Source organism: Dermacentor variabilis, chromosome 1 (genome assembly GCF_050947875.1).
Source record: "Dermacentor variabilis isolate Ectoservices chromosome 1, ASM5094787v1, whole genome shotgun sequence".
Taxonomy (NCBI): Eukaryota; Metazoa; Arthropoda; class Arachnida; order Ixodida; family Ixodidae; genus Dermacentor; species Dermacentor variabilis.
Window position 1 is genome coordinate 179,949,559 of NC_134568.1, and position 21,526 is coordinate 179,971,084.

At 45.0% G+C, this 21,526-nt stretch overlaps 1 protein-coding gene across 1 annotated transcript in view; it reads left to right on the top strand.

Annotated features, from left to right (window-relative positions):
- Positions 1-21,526, top strand: part of LOC142588573 (MAM and LDL-receptor class A domain-containing protein 1-like) — a 273,168-nt gene that overhangs the window by 75,256 nt on the left and 176,386 nt on the right. The window contains exons 13-21 of the mRNA XM_075700413.1: positions 4,044-4,196; positions 4,510-4,655; positions 6,453-6,569; positions 9,009-9,129; positions 14,049-14,192; positions 15,534-15,799; positions 17,136-17,238; positions 19,670-19,792; positions 19,903-20,165. Of these exons, the coding sequence (XP_075556528.1) occupies positions 4,044-4,196; positions 4,510-4,655; positions 6,453-6,569; positions 9,009-9,129; positions 14,049-14,192; positions 15,534-15,799; positions 17,136-17,238; positions 19,670-19,792; positions 19,903-20,165 (1,436 nt within the window). The remainder of the gene's footprint in view (positions 1-4,043; positions 4,197-4,509; positions 4,656-6,452; positions 6,570-9,008; positions 9,130-14,048; positions 14,193-15,533; positions 15,800-17,135; positions 17,239-19,669; positions 19,793-19,902; positions 20,166-21,526) is intronic.

The window sequence follows — 21,526 nt, forward strand, 5'->3', positions numbered from 1 at the left end:
TTCTAGGAACACTAGAGGAGAGATGTTGGTAGAATTCGTGGAAAGGAATAAGCTCCGAATAATGAATACCTTCTTCAGGAAGCGTAGCAACAGGAAGTGGTCCTGGAAAACCCTAATGGAGAAACAAGAAATGAAATAGATTTCATACGCTCTGCCGATCCCAGCTTAGTGCAGGATTTAAAAGTGTTAGGTAGGGTAAAGCGCAGTGATCATAGGTTAGTGAGGTCCAGGATTTCCCTCAATATGAAGAGAGGAAAGGTAAAATTAGTCAAGAAGCAACAGGCCAACCTAGACACATTAAGGGTAAAAGCAGACCAATTCAGGCTGGTGCTAGCGAACAAATATGCAGCTTTAGAACACAGACATGAAGATGACATAGAGGAAATGAATGAATTCGTAACTAGGCTGGCTTCAGAAGCAGCAATTGAAGTGGGAGGTAAGGCACCAAGGGAACCAGTAGGTACGGACCTAATAAAGAAACGACAAAGCATGAAAGCGCCCAACTCAAGAAATCAGACTGAATTCGCGGAACTGTCAAAACTGATTAACAAGGAGAACGTAAAGGATATTCGAAATTATGACGTGAGAAAGGCAGAGGAAATAGTAAAAGATGGAAGCAGCATAAAATAAGTGAGAAGAAAACCTGACAGAGGACAAGCCAAGATGTCTACACTGAAAGATAAGCTGGGTAATATCATCAGCAATTTCGAAGATATAGCAAAAACAGGGGAAGGGTTCTATACTGACCTGTACAGTACCCAGAACAGCCACGCTACCTTCATTCGAAGCAGCAATGAGCAGGATACAGAGGCTACTTCTATAGCTAGCGATGAAGTTACAAGGGCCTTGCAAGACGTGACACGTGGAAACGCGGCAGGTGATGCAATAACAGTCGATTGAATCAAAGATGGAGAAGATATCATGCTTGAAAAGCTTGTGGCCCTTTATGCGCAATGCCCCACAACTTAATGTGTACCAGAGAACTGGAAAAATGCCAACATTATACTAATTCGCAAGAAGGGAGACGTTCAAGAATTGAAAAATTATAGGCCCATTAGCTTGCTTTCAGTATTTTATAAAATATTCACCAAGATGATTTCCAATAGAATAAGGGCAACACTTGAGTTCAGTCAACCAACAGGCTTGCTTCAGGAAGGGATATTCTACAATGGATAACATCCACGTCATCAATCAGGTAATCGAGAAATCTGCTGAGTATACTCAACCTGTCTATATGGCTTTCATAGATTGTGAAAAGACATCTGATGCAGTAGAGATGCCAGCAGTGATAGAGGTATTATGTAGTCAAGGAGTACAGGAATCAAACGCGAGTATCTTGGAAAATATCTACAGATTCCACAGCTACCTTGGTTCTCCACAAGAAAAGTAGAAAGTTAGGTATCAAGGAAAGGGTCAGATAAGGAGACACAATCTTTCCAATGCTATTCACTGCATGCTTGGAAGAAGTATTCCAGCTATTAATCTAGGAAGGATTAGGAGTGAGGATCAACGGCGAATATCTCAGCAACCTTCGGTTTGCAGATGACATTGTCCTGTTCAGCAACACTGGGAGCGAAATACAAGAAATGATTGAAGACCTAAACAGAGAAAATATAAGAGAGGGGTTGAAGATTAATATGCAGAAGACAAAGATAATGTTCAATAATCTGGCAAGGGAACAAGGGTTCAGGATCGCCAGTCAGCTTCTAGAGCCTGTAAAGGAGTACATTTATCAAGGTCAATTACTCACAGGAGACCCAGATTATGAGAAGGAAATTTACAGAAGAATAAAAGTGGATTTGTATACGGCAGCCATTTCTAAATCCTTACTAGGAGCTTAGCACTATTGTTGAAAATAAATGTGAACAATTCTTGCATTCTGCCAGTGCTAACGTATGGGGAAGAAACTTGGAGGTTGACAAAAAAGCTCGAGAACAAGTTAAGGACCCCGCGAAGAGCGATGGAACGAAAAACGTAAGGCATAAGTTTAAGAGACAGGAAGAGAGCGGTGTGGATAAGAGAGCAAACGGGGATAGTAGAAATTCTAATTGGCATTGAGAGAAAAAAACGTTGCTGGGTAGGTCATGTAATGCGTAGGTTAGATAGCCGTTGGACCATTAGGGTTACAGAATGGGTACCAAGAGAAGGAAAGCGCAGTTGAGGACGGCAGAAAATCAGGTAGGGTGATAAAATCAGGAAATTTGCACGCGCAAGTTGGAATCGGTTGGCGTAGGACAGGGGTAATTAGCGATCGCAGGGACAGACTTTCGTCCTGCTGTGGACATAAAAATAGGCTGATGATGATGATGACGCCGTCGCGTGCCGGCCTTCACCTCCACAAAAAACCGTTGCAGAACTCCCCTTAACAGCTTAGCTGTAAAATAAGTTAACCAGTAAATAAACTTTGCTTCTACAACACCTAAAACGCCACTCTCAGCGCGACAAGAGTCTTGGTGAGAAAGAAAAGAGGCAAGAACGAAATATGAGTGGCGACGCCACCATGAAGTTACAGCACCAGCTGGATTATGCTGGACATCACGGATTTTGACAGTTGACTTTTTATTGGTGTTTGAACTACACTGGGTTCCGAATAAGCCATAAAATGCACTTCGCTCTAACGGCCGAAATACGATAAAATACTTTGAAATCCGGGATGTCACGCTCACATACCGGCGCTGACGCCTTCGGCGCGAAATTCAAGAAATTCTCTTGTAGTAAATAATTTCTTTCCGCAAAATTAACGAACATAGAGTTTCAGAATCCTACGTAATCCATCTAAATTGGCTTACTGTTTACCTTTGGTGTGCTTAAAAATATAATTATCACAATATTTTCCCATCGCTTATTGAATTGTAAAGATTTAAATAATCATCGCACGCGTAATGCGACGACGTGGGATCGTTCCCCACCTGCGGCAAGTTATTTTTTCATGGACTTTCACTTAATTATTTTTTATAATTTCTTTAATTCAGTTAATAAGTACAAGTAATTTCACCTGTGCTGTCCTTGGGGTCTCTGTTGGCTTCATATGATGTGATTAAAAAGTTGGGCCCCCCGGTTAACTCCCGTTCTTCTCGTTCATTACATAACGAAGGTCTCGAATCCGGCAACATCGATGCCTTCAGGTAGCATATGTGGGTTGATTGACCAGTTGCCTTCACCCAAAAAGATCACGTACACGTGACGCCTGTGGTAGAAAGGATGTTCCACATCCACCGCCAAGGCTTGTGAGTGGTGGCGCTGGCTATAAAACTCCCAGGGTTATTTCTCGTAGTACGTAACACATAAATACCCCAGAAAGTAGATTTCAAAACGGCGCCGCGGTAGGTCAACTTGTAGAGACGTGGGACCGTTCCCCACTTGCGGCAAGTAGTTTTTTTTTCATACACTTTCATTTCCATCAATTTATCATTTATTTAATTTATTTAATAAGTACAAGTAATTTCCCCTGTGCTGTCTTTGGTGTCCTTGTTTGTTGGCTTCTGATGATATAAGTTACTTATAGTTATTTCTAGAACTTATGGCTTGCAAAGAAGAAAAATCGGACAGGCATACGTTACGTTGCTGAAATTAGATTACACTTCGCAAACAGGAAGTAGTTTTTTATGTCGGAATCGTTTTCCTGCTTGTGCTTCTTTTTTATATAAAAGCGAACCATCTACAAAAATTAAAACCAAAACGGGAAACTTAAATGAAAACATGTAACGCATGGATGCTTGTGACTGTGAAACGGGTTGAGTGACATATCATTTGATAAAGGTGTACTGTTGCTCAGTCTCGGCGTCTGAGCCTGAAACATACCGATGTCACACACTCATGCGGGTATGCAAACGGAAAGACAATTATTTATTTATCTTGAATTTAATGCTTTTCAGATGACGCCGAGAAGTTCTAAGTTATAGGTGCTCGCAGCGGAAATTAGGCTTGTGTCTAAAACACTACCAGTGTACCATTGCATCATTGTATATTTTTTTTGCGATGCCTTATGTTTGCATCGCAGCTGCCTTCAGTACTTGTCTTACGTAGGTTTCCATTTCGCGTAGAGTGGGGTCTGAGCTGCGACTTCGAGCGTGGTCCCTGCACATGGACAAACGCTGTGAGCAAGTGGGGCAAGTCAGAGTGGTTCGTCCGCGGAGGGCAGCTACGCTCCACTCTTCCCCGGCCGGCGTATGACCACACGTTGGGAACTCCACAAGGTATGTTTCGCAAACGAACAAGCTTCTCGTTATATCAGAGCATATAGGAGGCGTTACTAAGCGGAGAAAACGTACGCTTTTCGAGCTCTTGAGAACGGCTGTGCTTGGTATACCCGGAGGTATGAATGGATTACAATGTTTCTTGGCTTCATTTGTTCTTAGCTTGGGCCATTACAAAAGCTCCATTTGCGGATTGAATAGTAATTTGCAAAGTCACGGTTACGCTTTGCGCGTTCCCCGAGTTCACGTCGCGCCATTCCAGCTGGCTAGTAGTTGACCTACTGTTTTGTTTTCTCCTCGCAACCAAACCCAGGGTCCTACGCGTTCCTAAGTGGTGCTCGTCCTTACGCGCCTCTGTCTGCCATGCTGGCTAGCGAATACGTGAACCTGATGGCGCCAGGAGTACAGTGCATGGATTTCTGGTTCATAGTACGGGCTGTCGCTGGCACGAAGCTCAGGGTGAGTCTGGCAGCTTATTCTGTGTGGACTTGCCGCACCCGCTACCAAGTACTATGTGGTCTCTTAGAAAGCCCAGAGCTCTATAGTAATCCCGAATACTAGATTCCGCCGTCTACCAGCAGACGGGAGCAAGATATAAACGCATATGGTACGTGCTCATAACAGCGCATTCAGCCGCTTTATGATGAAGGATAACATGTGAAGATTTGTTTTCAATACAGCATCTTAGCAAAAGAATCTGCAAGGCTATGCAGCCTACACGATATTATACAAATTTCTTCCAAAATCTCCTTAATATAGCGAGAAGTCTTATCTATAATGACGCTTATAATTTTACTAGTTTCGTGAAGTTCGAGTTGAAGTCTGCTACGTTTGGTGTCAAGATAAGGTGCCAGAAACTGTGTAAGAGAAAGTGTGATGGTGTACTTAAGGCATTCTTTTGATTTCTGCTAATTTCTGACAGTTTACTAGCATGGATAAAGAGTTATCGCCAAAACCGACGTATGTTTAAGAGCGTTGTCTTATTTCTCACTTTGCGCATTTCTTGTGGCTTGTGTATCCCAGGGAAGCTGTAAAGGGGAGTTCGTTCCACAGCCGTTCTCGTGCAACGGCGTGCTCGATATTGAGTGTTAATAAAAGAACATCTAAAGTGTCATGCTTTGAGACGTATTTATCAATCATTTTATAGTGAACGCTGCCTTGCGTATATCTCATTCGGATGGACAACGTGTTTGCGTGGTTTTATTAACCAGTAAGCCGTAATTTTTTTTTCTCACGTCGCGTTTTAGTGGCTGCACGTTGGAGGCCAGATAGAAGTTTTTTTTTTTTTTGGTGGCGGCAGAGAAAGCTGGGGGGGGGGGACGCCATGGTGCTGCAACGCAGCCGGGTGTTCTCACGAAGACTTTAAGTGATATTCGAAAATAGCCTTCTGAAATAAAAGGACGGTTCTTCCAGAGGCATGCCCTCCGTGGTGGCAACCACAGGGTGACAGGTGATACGTGGTAATTACTCGCTAATTAACAAAATGCATTGATTAACATTTAAACTTGCAGTTTGAGTGGTGTCATCGTAATTGGTAAAGTGAAGCGAGCTCTCCGTACAAGCCATATCAGCTTATGGACTTGGAAAAATGTGATTACACGTGGAACTGCGGCACGACGAATTTCGGCTATCGGAGCACGCGACACCGAAACTGGGAGGCTGCAGCGAACGTAAAGCCGCGCCCCTCAAGGTGATGTCCTGCTTACATCACCCAGCAGCCAGCGCGCTGCACCGGCGAGAAGCACGTAGCCCAGCGCGTAGGGCTCCGCGCACCCCCCCCCCCCCTTCCCTGCACTCCGCCCTCCGTGCCCCCCCTTCCACATTCAGAATAGGGGGGGGGGGTGGAGCTATGCCATTTTCACTCTTGCTTTTCAAAGGGGGCACCGTTGCCTGAAGACTGCCAGATAAAACAGCTGAGGCTACTCATGCTTTTTTTTTTGTACTCCGCATTGCCTCCTTTTGCAGCGAGTGATGTCGCTGCGAAGCGGGAAAGACATATATATATATATATATATATATATATATATATATATATATCTATATGAATAGAGAGGATCAGAGCGCTTGTGGCTTTCCCCCTTCAACCACCACTCGAGCACTAGTTGGTACGCCACTCCCCGAAGGTTGCGACAACTGACAACGTTTATACAGTTTCGTTGTCTTTGATGCATTAATTGTCAGATTGGTATATATCTCTGAATGATTTTTTGGTACTTTATTGTGTGTCTAGCATTTATCTGCTGGTTTCCTATGCAGGTTCTTATAGAATTGACAAACTACCAAAAAATTGGCCAAGAGGTTGTCTGGGCTGCTAGCCCCAGCAACTCCAGTGAATGGCGTAGGGGGCAGCTGAAAATACCCCGAATGGGCAGGGTGCGTATTCATATTCTGTGCCTTCTGCTTCTTCTTTTTTTCTATATGCTCACGGCAGTGTTTCGCGCAGAAGAACGTATATAAATACATATCGCTTACTAATTGTGATGCACAATGGATCGGCTCATCGACACTCATTTTCACGAAATAGAACACGACTGTTTGCCCGACAGCGTGCGGATTCTCCTAGTATATGTCACGCATAACAGTTTTTCTAGCAACAACTACTTTTTGACATAAAGGAACATAATTGAGAAAGAAAATTCGGGCAGAACTCACCTACAACGACAATGCAAGTTTTGAGATGAAAATGAAGTTACTGTACACTGAGCGCGCCAGGCCTGTGAAGCTGAGATGCGACTTTTGAGATGCCGGGTGCCCCGGTGTGCACGAACACTGAAAATTAACCCCTTCCTCCCCACGGGCCATTCGTGGCACTGTCAAGCGCGCTCCGAATAGCGTCAGGCTTGCTGTGCTTGAGGAATTAGCGTGATGCGGGTTTGTTCCAGCCTTGTGGCGAAGAAGTATTATAGAGGATTATTTTTTTTTATTAAGAGCACCGTGAAAGACGTTAGGCCGACATTTTTAGACTACACTATCGTCGTGATCGGTCCACTTATTTGGTTATATAACCGGAAGGCAAACTGGTCTGACAATGTCAATAATGCTATCCGCATTAATACAGGCAAAATTGCTTTATCTGCTAATCGAGACCTCCAGTGTCACCAGTGCAACTGTTCGCCTACCTTTCATGAATGTACGTTGCACGGGCCCCATTCGGATAAACTAGCCAGCCAAATACTAGAACCTTTTGAAATCGAACAAGCAACCCTTCAGTATATAACTCTCTGGAAATGGGATCGATTATTTTTGCGCAGCGTTGTAGGAGGTAATAGGAGAGTAATGTCATTATTGTATCAAACGGTCTATCTTGGAGTAAAGTATTCATTTGCCAGTGAGCTCTGTATGTACACTCGCGTATCTCGCCAACGTCACTCTTGTCCTCGGACCCCTTCGTTCACGGAGCTCATATTGAACGTGACTGTACACGTACGTCTGTCTTCGTAATGTTTCTGTGAGTTAGAAAATTGCGATTATGCGATTACGAACTGGCCCGGCAGTCTATTTTTGTGAACTTTGCAAGAGCACTTCATCTACGTCAGTCACAGCGGACCCGGGTTAAAAGGAAGTTTCCAGACGAATAAAAATGGGTTGGAGTTTATATGGCAGACAGACCGGCAGCGTATTGCTGTCATTGAAGAGAACAGTTTACGATCGCTGCATTTTACACATGCGAGGCGAAAACATGGAGGATAACTGAAAAGCTCGAGAAGGAGGCCAAGAACCGCGCAACGAACTAGGGAGCGAAAAATGTTAGGCGGAACTTTAAAAGACAGAGCGACGGTGGTGCGGATTAGAAAGAAAACGGCTGTGGCTTATATTTTAGTTGAGATTAAGATAAATAAGTGTAGTAGGGCAGGCCGTGTAATCCGTAGAACTGATAACAGATGGCCTATTAGAGTTACAGAATGGGCGGAAAGTGAAAGGAAAAGCAGTTGAGGACGGTACATGATTAGGTGGTGCGATGAGATTTGCAAATTCCCGGGGACATGATGGTAAGCTGGCACAAGAGAGGGTAATTGGAGATTGCTGCAGCAAGGAAAGTCCTTCGCCCTGCAGCTGGCCTTCGTACTGCAGCAGCTGAGCACGTGAACTTGAGTGGCGGCATCGCGATGGAAAAGTTAAGACAGGAGGAGGAGTCTCCTGCAGAGGTCGGCGGGCAGTCATAAATGCTCGAAATTACATATCGTTGGTGGCGAGATTTTCAAAGCGCGAAGCACCGAGTGCAAAAAGAATATAACGAACGGTTAACGTAAGAAGGACAAACACGAGCGACGACTACCAACTGGATTTATTGACCAAGAACACGCAGGTATATAAACAAGATGATGAGCTTATCACCAATCAATCAATCAATCAATTATTATTATTATTATTATTATTATTATTATTATTATTATTATTATTATTATTATTATTATTATTATTATTATTACGCCTGAAAACACATATATGCACTGGACAGAGGGGAAATTAGGGAGGGAGCAGGCTGGCAACTGCCACCGAAGGGGGCGCAATCCCTGTCTAACCTTTAGGAAGGAGGTGAATGAAGGAGGCGCAAATTCTGGCGCCTTACACTTGCTCAAGTGTGGAACGAGAACCTGTGATTTTTTTTCCGTTTACAAACAGTGAAACATCATTTTCTATCACTGTCACCATATATGTATGTTGATGAATGATTCCAAAATTTGTTAAATGGTGGTCATAAAATAAAGAACGTCAAGCGCAAGCAGTTCAGTGATTCTAGGTTTACTATATAGAGCTTCGGCCATGTATTGGGCAGTAAGTCTTGAATAAAATTGAACACTATACACACAGGTCATCTTCGAAGGAGAAGTTGTAAACTCGAAAGAAAGCTACGCCGCCATTGATGACATCAGCATTGACGTGAACAGCAACTGTCGCACTATTCCACAGGATGCGGTCACCGGAAAGCAAGGTGAGCCCTGCTTGTGTTGTATTGTTTCGTAAGACTATTAGTATTTCGTCTTTTTTTTTGGTACGGCTCGAAATCTGTCGAGCCCTTCGGAGCACTCTCCGTCTTTAATTTTCGCAACGTGTTTTAATGGTGCGGAGTAATCTAAAGTGCAAGTAATTGACAAATATGTGTAATGAAATAATTTCGCATATGCACTTTATTTCTAGCTCATAAAACTGGAGTGTTCAACCGAAAAATGTACCAGTTGGGTCAGTTTCTACGTGCGCAGATTTCGTTGTGATTCAATTCCTGTTAGGAAAGAAATGATTGTTCCTGAACCAGTCCGTCAACTGATCCAGCGAACTGTACTTCATACCCGTCTTTCTAGGTTTTTGCATGCGTAACGTTGTATGTAGGATAATGACTTGCAAGTGCGAGCAAGTTTATGTCGGGAGAAGGCAGAGCTGGACTCACTGGCCCGTGGTAGACAGCACGGATATTTCCTTCAGAACTTGTTTCTCGAAACCAGTTCCCAACATTACTATTGAGAAATTAGCCCTAAAATATCTGCAGTGGAATGCACTGCTGTTCCAGCAAATATATATATTTTTTTATGCGTTTAGAAAAATTGCCGCAAGTAAAACTGTTCCTTTAAACAGCAAGACATTTCATGGCATACTTTGAGCCCCTGTTTTTGAACACTGGTGCTATAGACCCAGAGTTTCAAGCAAGCGGTTATGGTTTGAGTTCTGGTGTCCTCCACATCGATATATGAAGCTTGTTTACCAAAAATAACATTTTGTCTCGAATCTCTTATTCTCAATAATCTTAGACTGCCTTCGCAGAAACGCGAGGTATGCTCTTCATGTATTCTCATATGCTTGAACAGTTTCGTTCCGAACCAGTAGTCGGTATTGTTCTCATCGGTTAAGGCCAAACTGCACAAACGCTTGAAGTAGTAAAGGCAAGGCGCAGAAGACTAGGACTCAGGAAGAAGAACACAAACGACAGGACCGGCGCCGGTCCTGTCGTTTGTGTTCTTCTTGAGTCCTGGTCTTCTGCGCCTTGCCTTTACTACTTCAAGCATGAACCAACTAGCCCAAGCAAGATTTTCACTTCCACAAACGCTTCCCGGCGTGCGAGAGCTCGAGTCCATGTGCCTCACGCATGCGCAGATGGTGGAGGACAGATCGTGTGCGTAGAAGCGCGGCGCGAGCACAGATATCTTCACCAGACAAATAACGATACTCTGGGGCCGAATCTTATAAAGGTTCGGTTGGGGAACCGTTCTTTTGGCCTCACCTGATTGGCCAAAATATTGATTACGTCACAGGTCGTCAGAGGCAGCGGGGCGGTATTGCAATTTTCGATTACGTCACGCATCTGTCAATCATCTTCAAAGCGAACCGGCCATAGGAACCGGAGAAGGGGTAGTCCGCTTTGGGTTCCGTTGCTGTGGCTTGGCTGTTGGCTTGTGACCCTGGCCGCGCGCGCCGGTCGCGCGCCCCCGGAGACGCGCGGGCGTCGCGCGCGCGTGCGTTGGTTGCTTCGGAGGCTATTACTTGCCTTCGTCGTCTGCTTGGCGTTGCTCTTTCGGTGTCGACCACGGCTGGAAATGCGATACGCTTTCGAAGAAGTGACGAATAATGAGTTGCACCGCCCTTGCTGGCTTTCTAAGTAGACCTTTTGCAAGCTACGCTATCAAATAGAGGAGACTCGGGTGCAAGCGTACGAGTGGCCATTCCACGCAGCGGAAGGGATATTGCGCTGCGGTTCATCGCCGCCGGCCTGCAGCTCCCAGAGCTCAGTCGGACGCGAAGCATTAATCGGAATTGCCTAGATCTCTGCTGCCGGCATTGTCCACAAAGTTGCTCTCGCAATTACTGTGTTGGCCGGTTGAAGGGCTGTCAGCTTTGCCGTGACTTCAGCTTCAAAGTCAATGCCAAGGAGATATTTGCATGGTGAGATCGAATTCCCAGTGCTATCGCCAGTGTGAATAGCTCGCAGATCGCCGTTCAGCAGTCAGAAGGGTTCAACCTAGGCTGGTTCAGCGCTTCCTTCGTTCGGCTGATAAAACAATACAGTCAGGACGGGAAGGTATTGTGGAGCTCTCTTATTTGGTTGCCCTTTTTTCTCTAGTTCGGGAGTGCCATACTTTGTTTCTCAATTTCACGGCACAGCGCACACCGTCAGCACCACACTCTTCGATTTGACTTCGCGCAGGCAATGCAGGGCCCGTATACCGTAATGTTCGATTTAAGTTCCACTGCTTCTATCACGCGACGCGCCGTGGGGCAGATCGCAGGGATAGCGGCAGCGCGGCGGCGAGCGAGTCATGTCCGAGCCGATGACGAAGGGCGAAAAAAGAAGGAAAATTGATATAGTCGGCTAGTAAAGGTGTCCCTAAGAACCAGTTCACGGTTTTGTCGTGCTAGCTACTTGAGAAGTGCTGGTAGTGCGTTCCTGTTGCATGCATCGTGCGAGCTCTTGGTAGCAGACGACATAGCCCTGCGCTCTGCCAACTCCGTGGCCAACTCATTTACGCTTACGATACCGCCTGTGGGCTGAGAATGAAACAGAATGACATTAATAAATTACTTCTGCATTGCGTAAATACCCGACACCACAAGTTTATGCTTCAAAACTTGGCGTATAATATTTAATTTATATTTTACATTCATTTAGCAAGCAGAAACATTTTGCAATTTCCAGATTAGCTCGTCATATAATGATGTACACTTCAGAGGTGGCACCCTCTCATCTATTGGTCGCGTACTCCCGTTCTTCCACTGCCGGCTTGGGAGTGGCACATCTAATGACGTAAGCGGCGAAGCGGACGGTTCGCATTCCGAACCGTTATAAGATTCGGCCCCTGGATGCCTCACAAAAATACGAAACGATGTCTACAAAGGCCAAAACAGTGAGCCAAGTTGGCGCGCACTGGCGCGCGTCTTGTAGGTTTAAAGCACCATTAGTCGCGCGGCGCGGGAAACTCCAATCGTATGGGCACGAGCTTTCGCGCGCCGGCACGCGTACGGGTAGTTTGGCCTTTAGGGTACGGCTTCGGTTCGGGTATGTTTCCAGGATATCGGTGCAAGTTCAGCTTAGGCCAAAATTTGGTTCGGCCACGGAGATCTGTTTAGCTTTAAGTTCGGTTCAAGTACCTGAATATAACATGGACAGTAGAAAATAGTATCGTCATACTATATGCGACATTTGAAAAGCTAGCCGACTCGTAACCAATCGTTGCTGCCTCAAGAAAATGCAATGTGCTTATTTTTGTCACTGATTCCCGCCGTTTCTCATCACTATACTCTTTGATGCAGTTTAATGCATGGGTACCCTACATGAAACAGTATATAAGAGCAGAATTTATAACTCTGTTATCTACAGTTATTCAGCCTTACGTTGTGCTGTCCAAGAGGTATTGAACCTTCTGATATGTAAAGTAGAAGACCTAAAGCGGATGTCACTGCCATGTCAAATGCTGAGCTGAAGCTATACCCTGTGTATTTAGCAATCAGTGGCTTGCATTTATATACTGTAACTTCGGCGGCGAATTCACAGTCAGAGATATAAGTATATGCTTAAAAGCGGAAGGACATGGCCCACAGACCACTTCAGTGATAGGTAATTTTATGACTTACTAAACTGCATTCGTGAGAATCAGAGACAATAAGTTCTATATATGGTAAATTAGATGAGTCGCTTTTGTTTTGCATTCGCTTTGCTACGTACTATTAGCGAACTATAGCTATGCAACACACACACACACACACACACACACACACACACACACACACACACACACACACACACACACACACACACACACACACGCACACGCGCACGCGCACGCGCACACACGCACGCACGCACACGCGCACACGCGCACACGCTCACACACACACACTCACACACTCACTCACACACACGCACGCACGCACACGCGCACACGCGCACACGCACACACACACACACACACACACGCGCGCACACACACACACACACACACGCACACACACACACACACACACACACACACACACACACACACACACACACACACACACACACACACACACACACACACACACACACACACACACACACCATTCCTTCCGGTTATTTGCAAAATTGAAAATATGTTCTACATAATAAAGCTTGACCAACAGTGAGCGTTGCGTCTACACGTCCACGTCTGGGCACATGCAGCGCGTCATACATGGAGCATTGCGCATGCGCATGTAGGGTAAAAACATACAGGTGGCCAAAATTGATGTGTACGCACCATTTCATCGTCGCCCATAACCCAAGATGTACGAAAGCACAATGTACAACTTACAAAGATTTCCATTTTGTCATGAAAATAAGTCAATCAAATTGATTCAGGGTAGTTTCAAGATGGTCTGCTTTATAGACTGTAATTACCTGGCGTGCTTTTGCAGAGGGGCAGCGGTGTGCAAAGTAAGCGGAAGCCTGCGACCTCGTGTCAAACTACATCATCGCGACACCAAGCACCAAGGCACTCGCGCTCGCCTTGCATCGAGACCCGCGCAGCTCGCATGTCCGCCTGCATCGCCGTTCTCTTCATGCTTGGCAAAGATACGCTAAAGTCGAGTGAACTACGCAGCGTCTGACTGCTACGTCTTTTCTGTAAATGAATGAGCGCTGACGTGAACCTTTCGCAATAGGATTCCGAGTAAGACTGCATCCCTTACAGTTATTTCCCACCTCTGCGCTAGCAGTGGGTAAAGTGAACGGCTATATCAGAGAGGATAACGGGACGGACTTGCGTACTGCGTGAGTCTCGGCGCACAGTTCGGCACGCGCATGACAAGAATCTGTTTATTTTGCTCACAGCTGTAGTAGGGCCCCGGCAAAAAGGTGCCGATTGCTTTTATGAAAGTTTGCTTCAAAGACATACTTGCATCGTACAGCATATGCACTTCTGGACTGCTCCTGGAATGCGCCTCAGTTGTGCCAATGGGGGAAGGTGTCGACCATTGATGCCTTGAAGAACTCTCGGTCCGCACCTCCGAAGTACCTGCTTGCGCCGACCTTTGGTACAGGAGACCATCGAGGTAAGAGTTATTTTAATTGCCTCACCGCCATTCCTATTTGCCGCGAGATCGACTTACATGTTAGATGCCACTCTAATTCAGGGACCAAATCGTCGGTGCACGGAAATGTACGCGGCGGTGCTTCACTCAGAGCGATATGGGTCGGTTTTGTGGTATTAAACGTTCTGATTGCAGTCGACTTGCATAATGTGCAACGTTGCTCTGGCCACGGCTCGCGCGTTGCAGACGTGGATATAGTCCAGCATTTACAGCGTGTCATGCAACGGCCGGTGACGTCAGCATCTCCGAAAATTTGGACCCGTATAGCAGCGCGACGATCACCTATTGCCGCAGAAAATGAGCACAAGTGCGTTGCGAGCGAGCACTTTTTTGTTTGGCGAAGGAGAAAACTCAGCATACCCGCTTCAGTGCACCCGAATCATAGGCCAGCATGCTGCCGGCCAGCCATGGTAGCACGCGATGCACCCTGGTTTCTCTGGTATAGCGGCCCTGGCGTGACGTAAGCCACGTTCTATTCCAGCCGCGTCAACGCGCGCCGAAATCCGCCGGTCACACTGACGGCGCCGGACGCTATGGACCGGCTAGGCTGTAGCGCCGTACTATATCCGCGCCTTATTGAATGCGACAGTACATATTGAGGTGAATGGTTGCTACACAAGTGCGCGCACGTCACGCAGTGACAAATTCATTTCTTTTATTTACATCATATGCCTTCCGTCCATGATGTGCTCAAAGCGCTGAGCGAAAGCAAAGTTAAAATGCGTGTCCGACGACCAAGCAGGGCATGTTCAACACGGACAACCACTAAACTTCTCTCAACGCAAATACAGCGAAAAGCGCAGTGCCTGTATTCATCGTTAGAAGAGGCACACAAGTTCTTTATACAATCTTAAAATTTTCAGACCATCTTTTGCATTAAAAGCTGTTGTGAGTGCATTGATAGCTTCCCTGCCTCGGTAGGAAAGCTCCAGAGGGACAGTTCATGTGATATAGATTATAGATTTATAATGATAATGTATTGAATGCATGTAACATTACTCAAACTATACGGCTTGATGTGCTCTAGGGATGGGTGGCAGCAAAATGATCGTGAATTCTAGGTTTAAAGCTTGAAAAGTAACACAGGTCCTCTCTGAGACATTGTCCCCCGCATGTAAATACTGTAATTCAGTTGCGAATGAATTAGAAATGATTAATTATGCATTACAAAGCAATTTATACTTACAGCTTTGGTCGGGAACGAGTTAGAATGGTTTTTATCGCGTCCACTGCAGACTACAATTGGATTTTATTATGCCTTAGCGAAATTGGAGCGATAAATAATTTTTTCCGTCAATGCAGGTTCGTTCATGTACACCGCATGCGACAATCCGAGCTCGCCAATCAAGACGTCTCTCCTGCAGTCTACGTTGCTCAGTCCTGGAGAGAAACCTGTTTGCTTACATTTCAACGTACACATGTTTTCTGCAATCGGGTGGCAGATGAATCTGAGCCAAATTACACAGACGAAAAAGAACGTGCTCTTCTCGAGCGATGGCCAAACAACTGCGGACCGCTGGTACACAGTTAAACGAACTGTGTCCCTAAATGTCCAATCACATTCGCAGGTAAGCATGATTGAATATGGCACCATAAATAGGATAAGGCCGCAGTACGGCTTTGTCCACAGGGCGATAATGTTACGAGCGGAAGCGTGGACATGATTCACTTTAGCGTTTGTACACATGAACTGATCGTACGGACGGGCGCCAGTAAATCATGACAACTAGTGGGGTAGAAGCTGAAACCTCGACCAATGTCGAAGCATTTCGAGTAGATACACGATTAAAAGTTTTCATAGTGTATTTACATCCTTGCAAAGGCAGAAAAGCATGTTCAAGTTCGAAGCCATTTCTTTTGACGCCATGCTTAGTGCGCTGAAAAAAAAATGCAGTTGTGCCTATAATGCGAAGCCGTGACGTGTTAGCAGGCGTAATATAATACGGAGTAAGTCTTACACTTTTTCGTCCAGTTTAATAATAATAATAATAATAATAATAATAATAATAATAATAATAATAATAATAATAATAATAATAATAATAATAATTTCATTGTTACGTCCACTGCAGGACTACGTCCTCTCCCTGCGATCTCCGGTATAGGTTGGAGCCAACGTACACAAATACGCGCCAGCAATTGGCTTTCGAGAAGGAACATTTCTTTAATGTCGACTCTATTGTGATTATCATCGTCGTTAGTGGAGGTGGAGCCCTCCAGCTGTGGAGGAGTGGTGAAAACATGGCTTCTTGCTTCTATTTATATCTTGCCTTTCGCTTCTTACCACTGGCTTTTGTTAAAATATTTTACCTAGTGGTTTCTATATCAGCCGCAGAGCCGCACGACTGGCCGCTCGAGGCACTTTGCGTATATTTGCGCGCTGCTTTCACTCTTGGAAAAAAAAATACTTTTATGTAACGGGTATTGAGCAACATAAAGCTGTATCGGGATTTTTTCATGTTGCTCTAGAATATTTTCATGGACACTTCTCATCTAATTATAATAGTTGAGAAGTTAATTAATTAAGACTAATTATATAAGACTAATACAAAAGATAATCTGGGTATCTCTAAGCAACGGCAAACAACATTACCTTGATTCTGTCCAGCTAGGTGGCATCTGTATATTATTAAATCATGGCGCATGACAGTTGGGACACCCTGTATAACAAGTAATGACCTGTAATGTATGTCTGTTGCATGCCTCGAGAAAATGGATGTTGCACGAGATGCATGTTTTCTATGGCTGCACATGACGCCACTTATAACGATACACACTCCTTCACCTGGATGCTTGCTGCATTCAGAATCAAAGGGAACCGCTTTATTTTTGTCGTATTCAATATGAGTAAAACTCAGTGGAAGAGGGAGATGCCTCAACTTTCTTTTTTCTTCATTTAACCAGTTACAGTTCAGCTTCAGCAACAAGCTGTGTCAATCTGGCGGTGTGGCTCTGGGTGACATTCACGCTACTCCTGGGAATTGCGGCAGCACTGACGATGGCAGAGGTTTGTTGATTTTTGTTTAGACACTTGGCTGGCGTTCTGACAAAACGCATGGCCATGACCGAGCGATGTGAGGGACGCGGTGCTTACCTCCAGAAACCCCGCACCGACAGGTACTCTACTATGGGCTACTCCGTGGGGGAAAACAATGGCACAAGCCGGCAAGATCTACCTCGACTGGGCTACAAATTGTCCCCGTGAGCAACAGCAACGAAAAATTCCAATCCCAGAGATCAGTGCCAATTGGCTGAAATCTCAAAATGATGACATTCGAAAGACTGAGAAAGTAGTAAAAAACACGGGCAAGTAGGAGACTTGGCATTGTTAGGAACAACATCCCTGCAGTCCAAGACAAGCAGGGAAACACCATCAGGAATTTCGATGATATACTAGAAGCCGCAGAAAAATTATATACGATACTGCACAGGCCCCTTCGAACATCCATGTAACCACGTTGTTGCAACAAAGAAATGGAAGGTAGATATGTAACTATGAGAATGAAGATAGGAAGGATTCGCAAGATGTGTCCAGACAGAGGAAGAGCGTCAGGTGAAGAAATGACAGACAGTATAACATAAAATGACGGGGATGCTGCATTCTAAAAGCTTGCGACCCTTTATAAGACATGCCTTATGAGCTCAAGCATACCAGGCACTTGGAAGAATCCGAATAGAATACTGATCCATAAATATTTGTGCAGCTAGAATGAACGTATCATGAAGAGGTTAACTAAATGCCATGCAGCTAAGTGCGATGATGGTGCAAGTTTAATGATGCATCAATGACGTCTTATATTATGGCGCTGGGAGTGATTATGGCTGGTCTGGCGCATGCGCCGTGGTTCACTGGTGTGGAGCGTTTTCATCAAATTATCAGTTGTAAGATGGCGCTCATGGGTCTCGTTATATTTTTACAGTTCTGCGTGTATGGCGCTATTTTAATTTTTTAAACCGATGTAAAGCTTTTCGATGTTAGCTAGTGTCTGGCCTTTGTGCTTTGACTACAAATGTGAAATAGAACACGCTGATCATACCCATGCTCGAAACATCTGTCTTCATTAAACCTACCCCTAAGACTGTTGTAAGATAATTACAACTTGTGGTGATGTGGGTTATCTTTGCTCTTTCGTTTCAAGCAGCATGCCAGGCTGTCGGTCGGGCTAATATCGTCAGTTTCTATATAAGGTCTCCGTTTCTATGTTTGTCAATGCATATATGTCTAGGAGTCCAATCAACCTCTCTATATGGCTTTCATAGATCATGAAAAAGCATTTGGTTCAGTGCAGATACCAGCCGTCATAGAGACATTGCGTAATCAAGGAGTACAGGGGGCATACGTGAATATCTTGGGAAGTATCTACAAAGATTCCATGAAAGCCTATAGTTATCCACAAGAAGAGTAGAAAGATACTCAAAGAAATGGGTCAGACAAAGAGACACAATCTTTCTAATGCTATTCACTGCATGCTTGGGAGAAGTATTCAAGCTATTAAACTGGGAAGACTTAGGAGTGAGGATCAACGGCGAATTTCTCACCAACCTTCGATTTGCAGATGACACTGTCCTGTACAGCAACACTGGAGACGAATTACAAGAAATGATTGAAGACCTTAACAGAAGAAGTGTAAGAGTGGGGTTGTAGATTAATATGCAGAAGACAAAGATAATTTTTAATAGCCTGGCAAGGTTAGAAGAATTCAGGATCACCAGCCAGCTAGTAGAGTCTATACAGGAGTACAGTTATCTATAGGTCAATTACTCACAGGGGACTCTGATCATGAGAATAAAATTTACAATAGAAATTGGTTGCAGTGCATATGGGAGGCATTACCAATCCTGACTGGGAGCTTACTACTGTCGTTGAAAAGTGTACATTCATTGCATTCTACCAGTGCTAACATATGGGGCAGAAACTTGGAGTTTAACAAAGAAGCCCGAGAACAATCTTAAGACTACGCAAAGCGCGCTGAAACGAAAAGTGTTAGGCGTAACGTATAAAACAGAGACGAAGTGAGCGACGTGGATCAGAGAGCAAACGGGGATAGCCGATATTTTAGTTGACATAAACAGAAAAAAATGGAGCTGGGTAGGCCGTAGGGTAGATAACCGGTGGCCCATTAGAGCTGCAGAATGGGCGTCAAGAGAAGGGAAGGCAGTCGAGGACGGCAGAATACTAGGTGGGGTGATGAAATTAGGAAATTCGCAGGCGCGGGTTGGAGCCGGTTGGCATAAGACATGGTGAATTGGAGGCCGCAGGGAGTCGCCTTCACTCTGCAGTGGACATAAAAATAGGCTGATGATGATGGTGGTAGTGATGGTGATGATATGTATCTGCCTTCATTTATTTCACATGTTGACTTAACTATTCCATTTCATCACCTCCATTATTGCGACAACGTGCTACGTCCATGATCAATTCGTTGTGTTTTTCAAAGGCTTGTGCGACTTCGAAACCGGCATGTGCAACTGGAACGCTAAAGGTGCTTGGAAACGTGTGCCCTTGTCATCTGATAAACGCATGTCGGAGGCCAGGAGGCAGTCTGGACCCCTGTTTTCCGGTGAGGAGAGATCCTTCGGTTCGAAAGCGCAGAAACTACCGTTTAAAACTATAGTAGGCGTACACACTTAGCAATAAGATTTGACCCCGCCCTCGTTTATGTGTTTCCAGGTTTCTGTCTGCTGCTGAGTTCATCGCAGAACCAACCCATCAGGGCGTCTCTCGATAGCCCTTTGTGGTCAACAGTCAACCGCCCTCGTTTACTGGAGCTCTGGTATATAGTGGATGGACCGCGGTCAGTCAACTTGTCGGTGGAGCTTCAATCCTCATTAAGTACAACAATGGCTGCCATTTGGCGACTTCCAACCACGGCCCCGGTCCGCACGTGGAATTTGGCCCGCGTCGAAATCTCTCCACAGGAACTTGACTTCAAGGTATGCATCGACTAGGTACTGTTCTTAAAACCAGGTGCGTTTTTAATGTTAACGCATGCTTACACGAGCACATAGAGAGAAGAGAGGCGTCGGAGGGGAAGTGCGAAAGGCGAAACAATTGCCCCACCAGTGATGACCGACCACGTTAATATTATGCCAGTTTGTTTGAGCCTCATCTTACATTTCTGCCAGGGTAGATGACACCGATGCATGCATATGTATATGCAGAAATTCGACAGATATATAATCGTAGTCATGAAAAGGGACACAATATAATCTTTCAGTGGCTTCCAGGACATTGCAGCATCCGCGGGAATGACTACGCCGACGGAGCCGCTCGAGCTGCACATGAAAGCGGTCAACGTGTCTTGATTCGCGAACCGACGCTGCGGCTGGCTTGCGATTGATGTCCCGTGAATGCACTTTGCCCCTGTGGGACTCGAACGTTTTCACCATGTGTCGTTTGCGTTCGTTCTCTCCGGTTATATGGATGCATCTACCGACTGGGTTACCACGACTTGAACAGACCATGCTGTATCGCCTGTGGCTAGGCGTTGAATTTACGAACTCATATGCCTTCCTTATTGGAATGGCCAATTGCCCCACGTGCGACACATGCAGCAGCGATGAGACGCTCGCACGCAATTTATGTGTGTGCCAGCGATATCGCGCCCAGAGAAAAGTAATGTGCAGAGTGCAGGACCAATTGGACAATCGTCCACTATCAAAACTAAAAGCTTTAGGTCAGTGCTCCCTAAGAACATCCGCTCTGAAGACCTTACTCGCATTACTAAGCATCCTGCGGTCTACGGGCCTTCGCTGTAAACTTTAAGAACGCCGCCTCCTACCACTCTATATTGTACGCCGTTTGTTTGTGCTCGTCTTGCTTTCTCCCTCTCTATCTCCCCCTTTCACTCTTTTTCTCCTTTTATCCCCCTACTTCTTCCCCTACGTGCAGAGTAGCCAACTGGAACTACGTCTGGTTAACTTGCCTGCCTTTCTATACATCCTTCTCTCTCTCTCTCTCTCTCTCTCTCTCTCTCTCTCTCTCTCTCTATATATATATATATATATATATATATATATATATATATATATATATATATATATATATATATATATATATATATATATATATATATATATATAAGCTATTTGCAGTGCAGCATGCCGTTCCCTTTATGTGAACTGGCATACGCAGCTTGCTTGATAAGATCAAGTGATTAGTGACCTAACGAACGAAATTTTTTCGCTCATAGAACGAAATTTCTATGAGCGCATTAACATCTCCTCTTTAACGTGTCAACAAAAAATCGCTTTTTCATCCTGGAGTTTTTATGGTATGCACCTACATTTCGGGC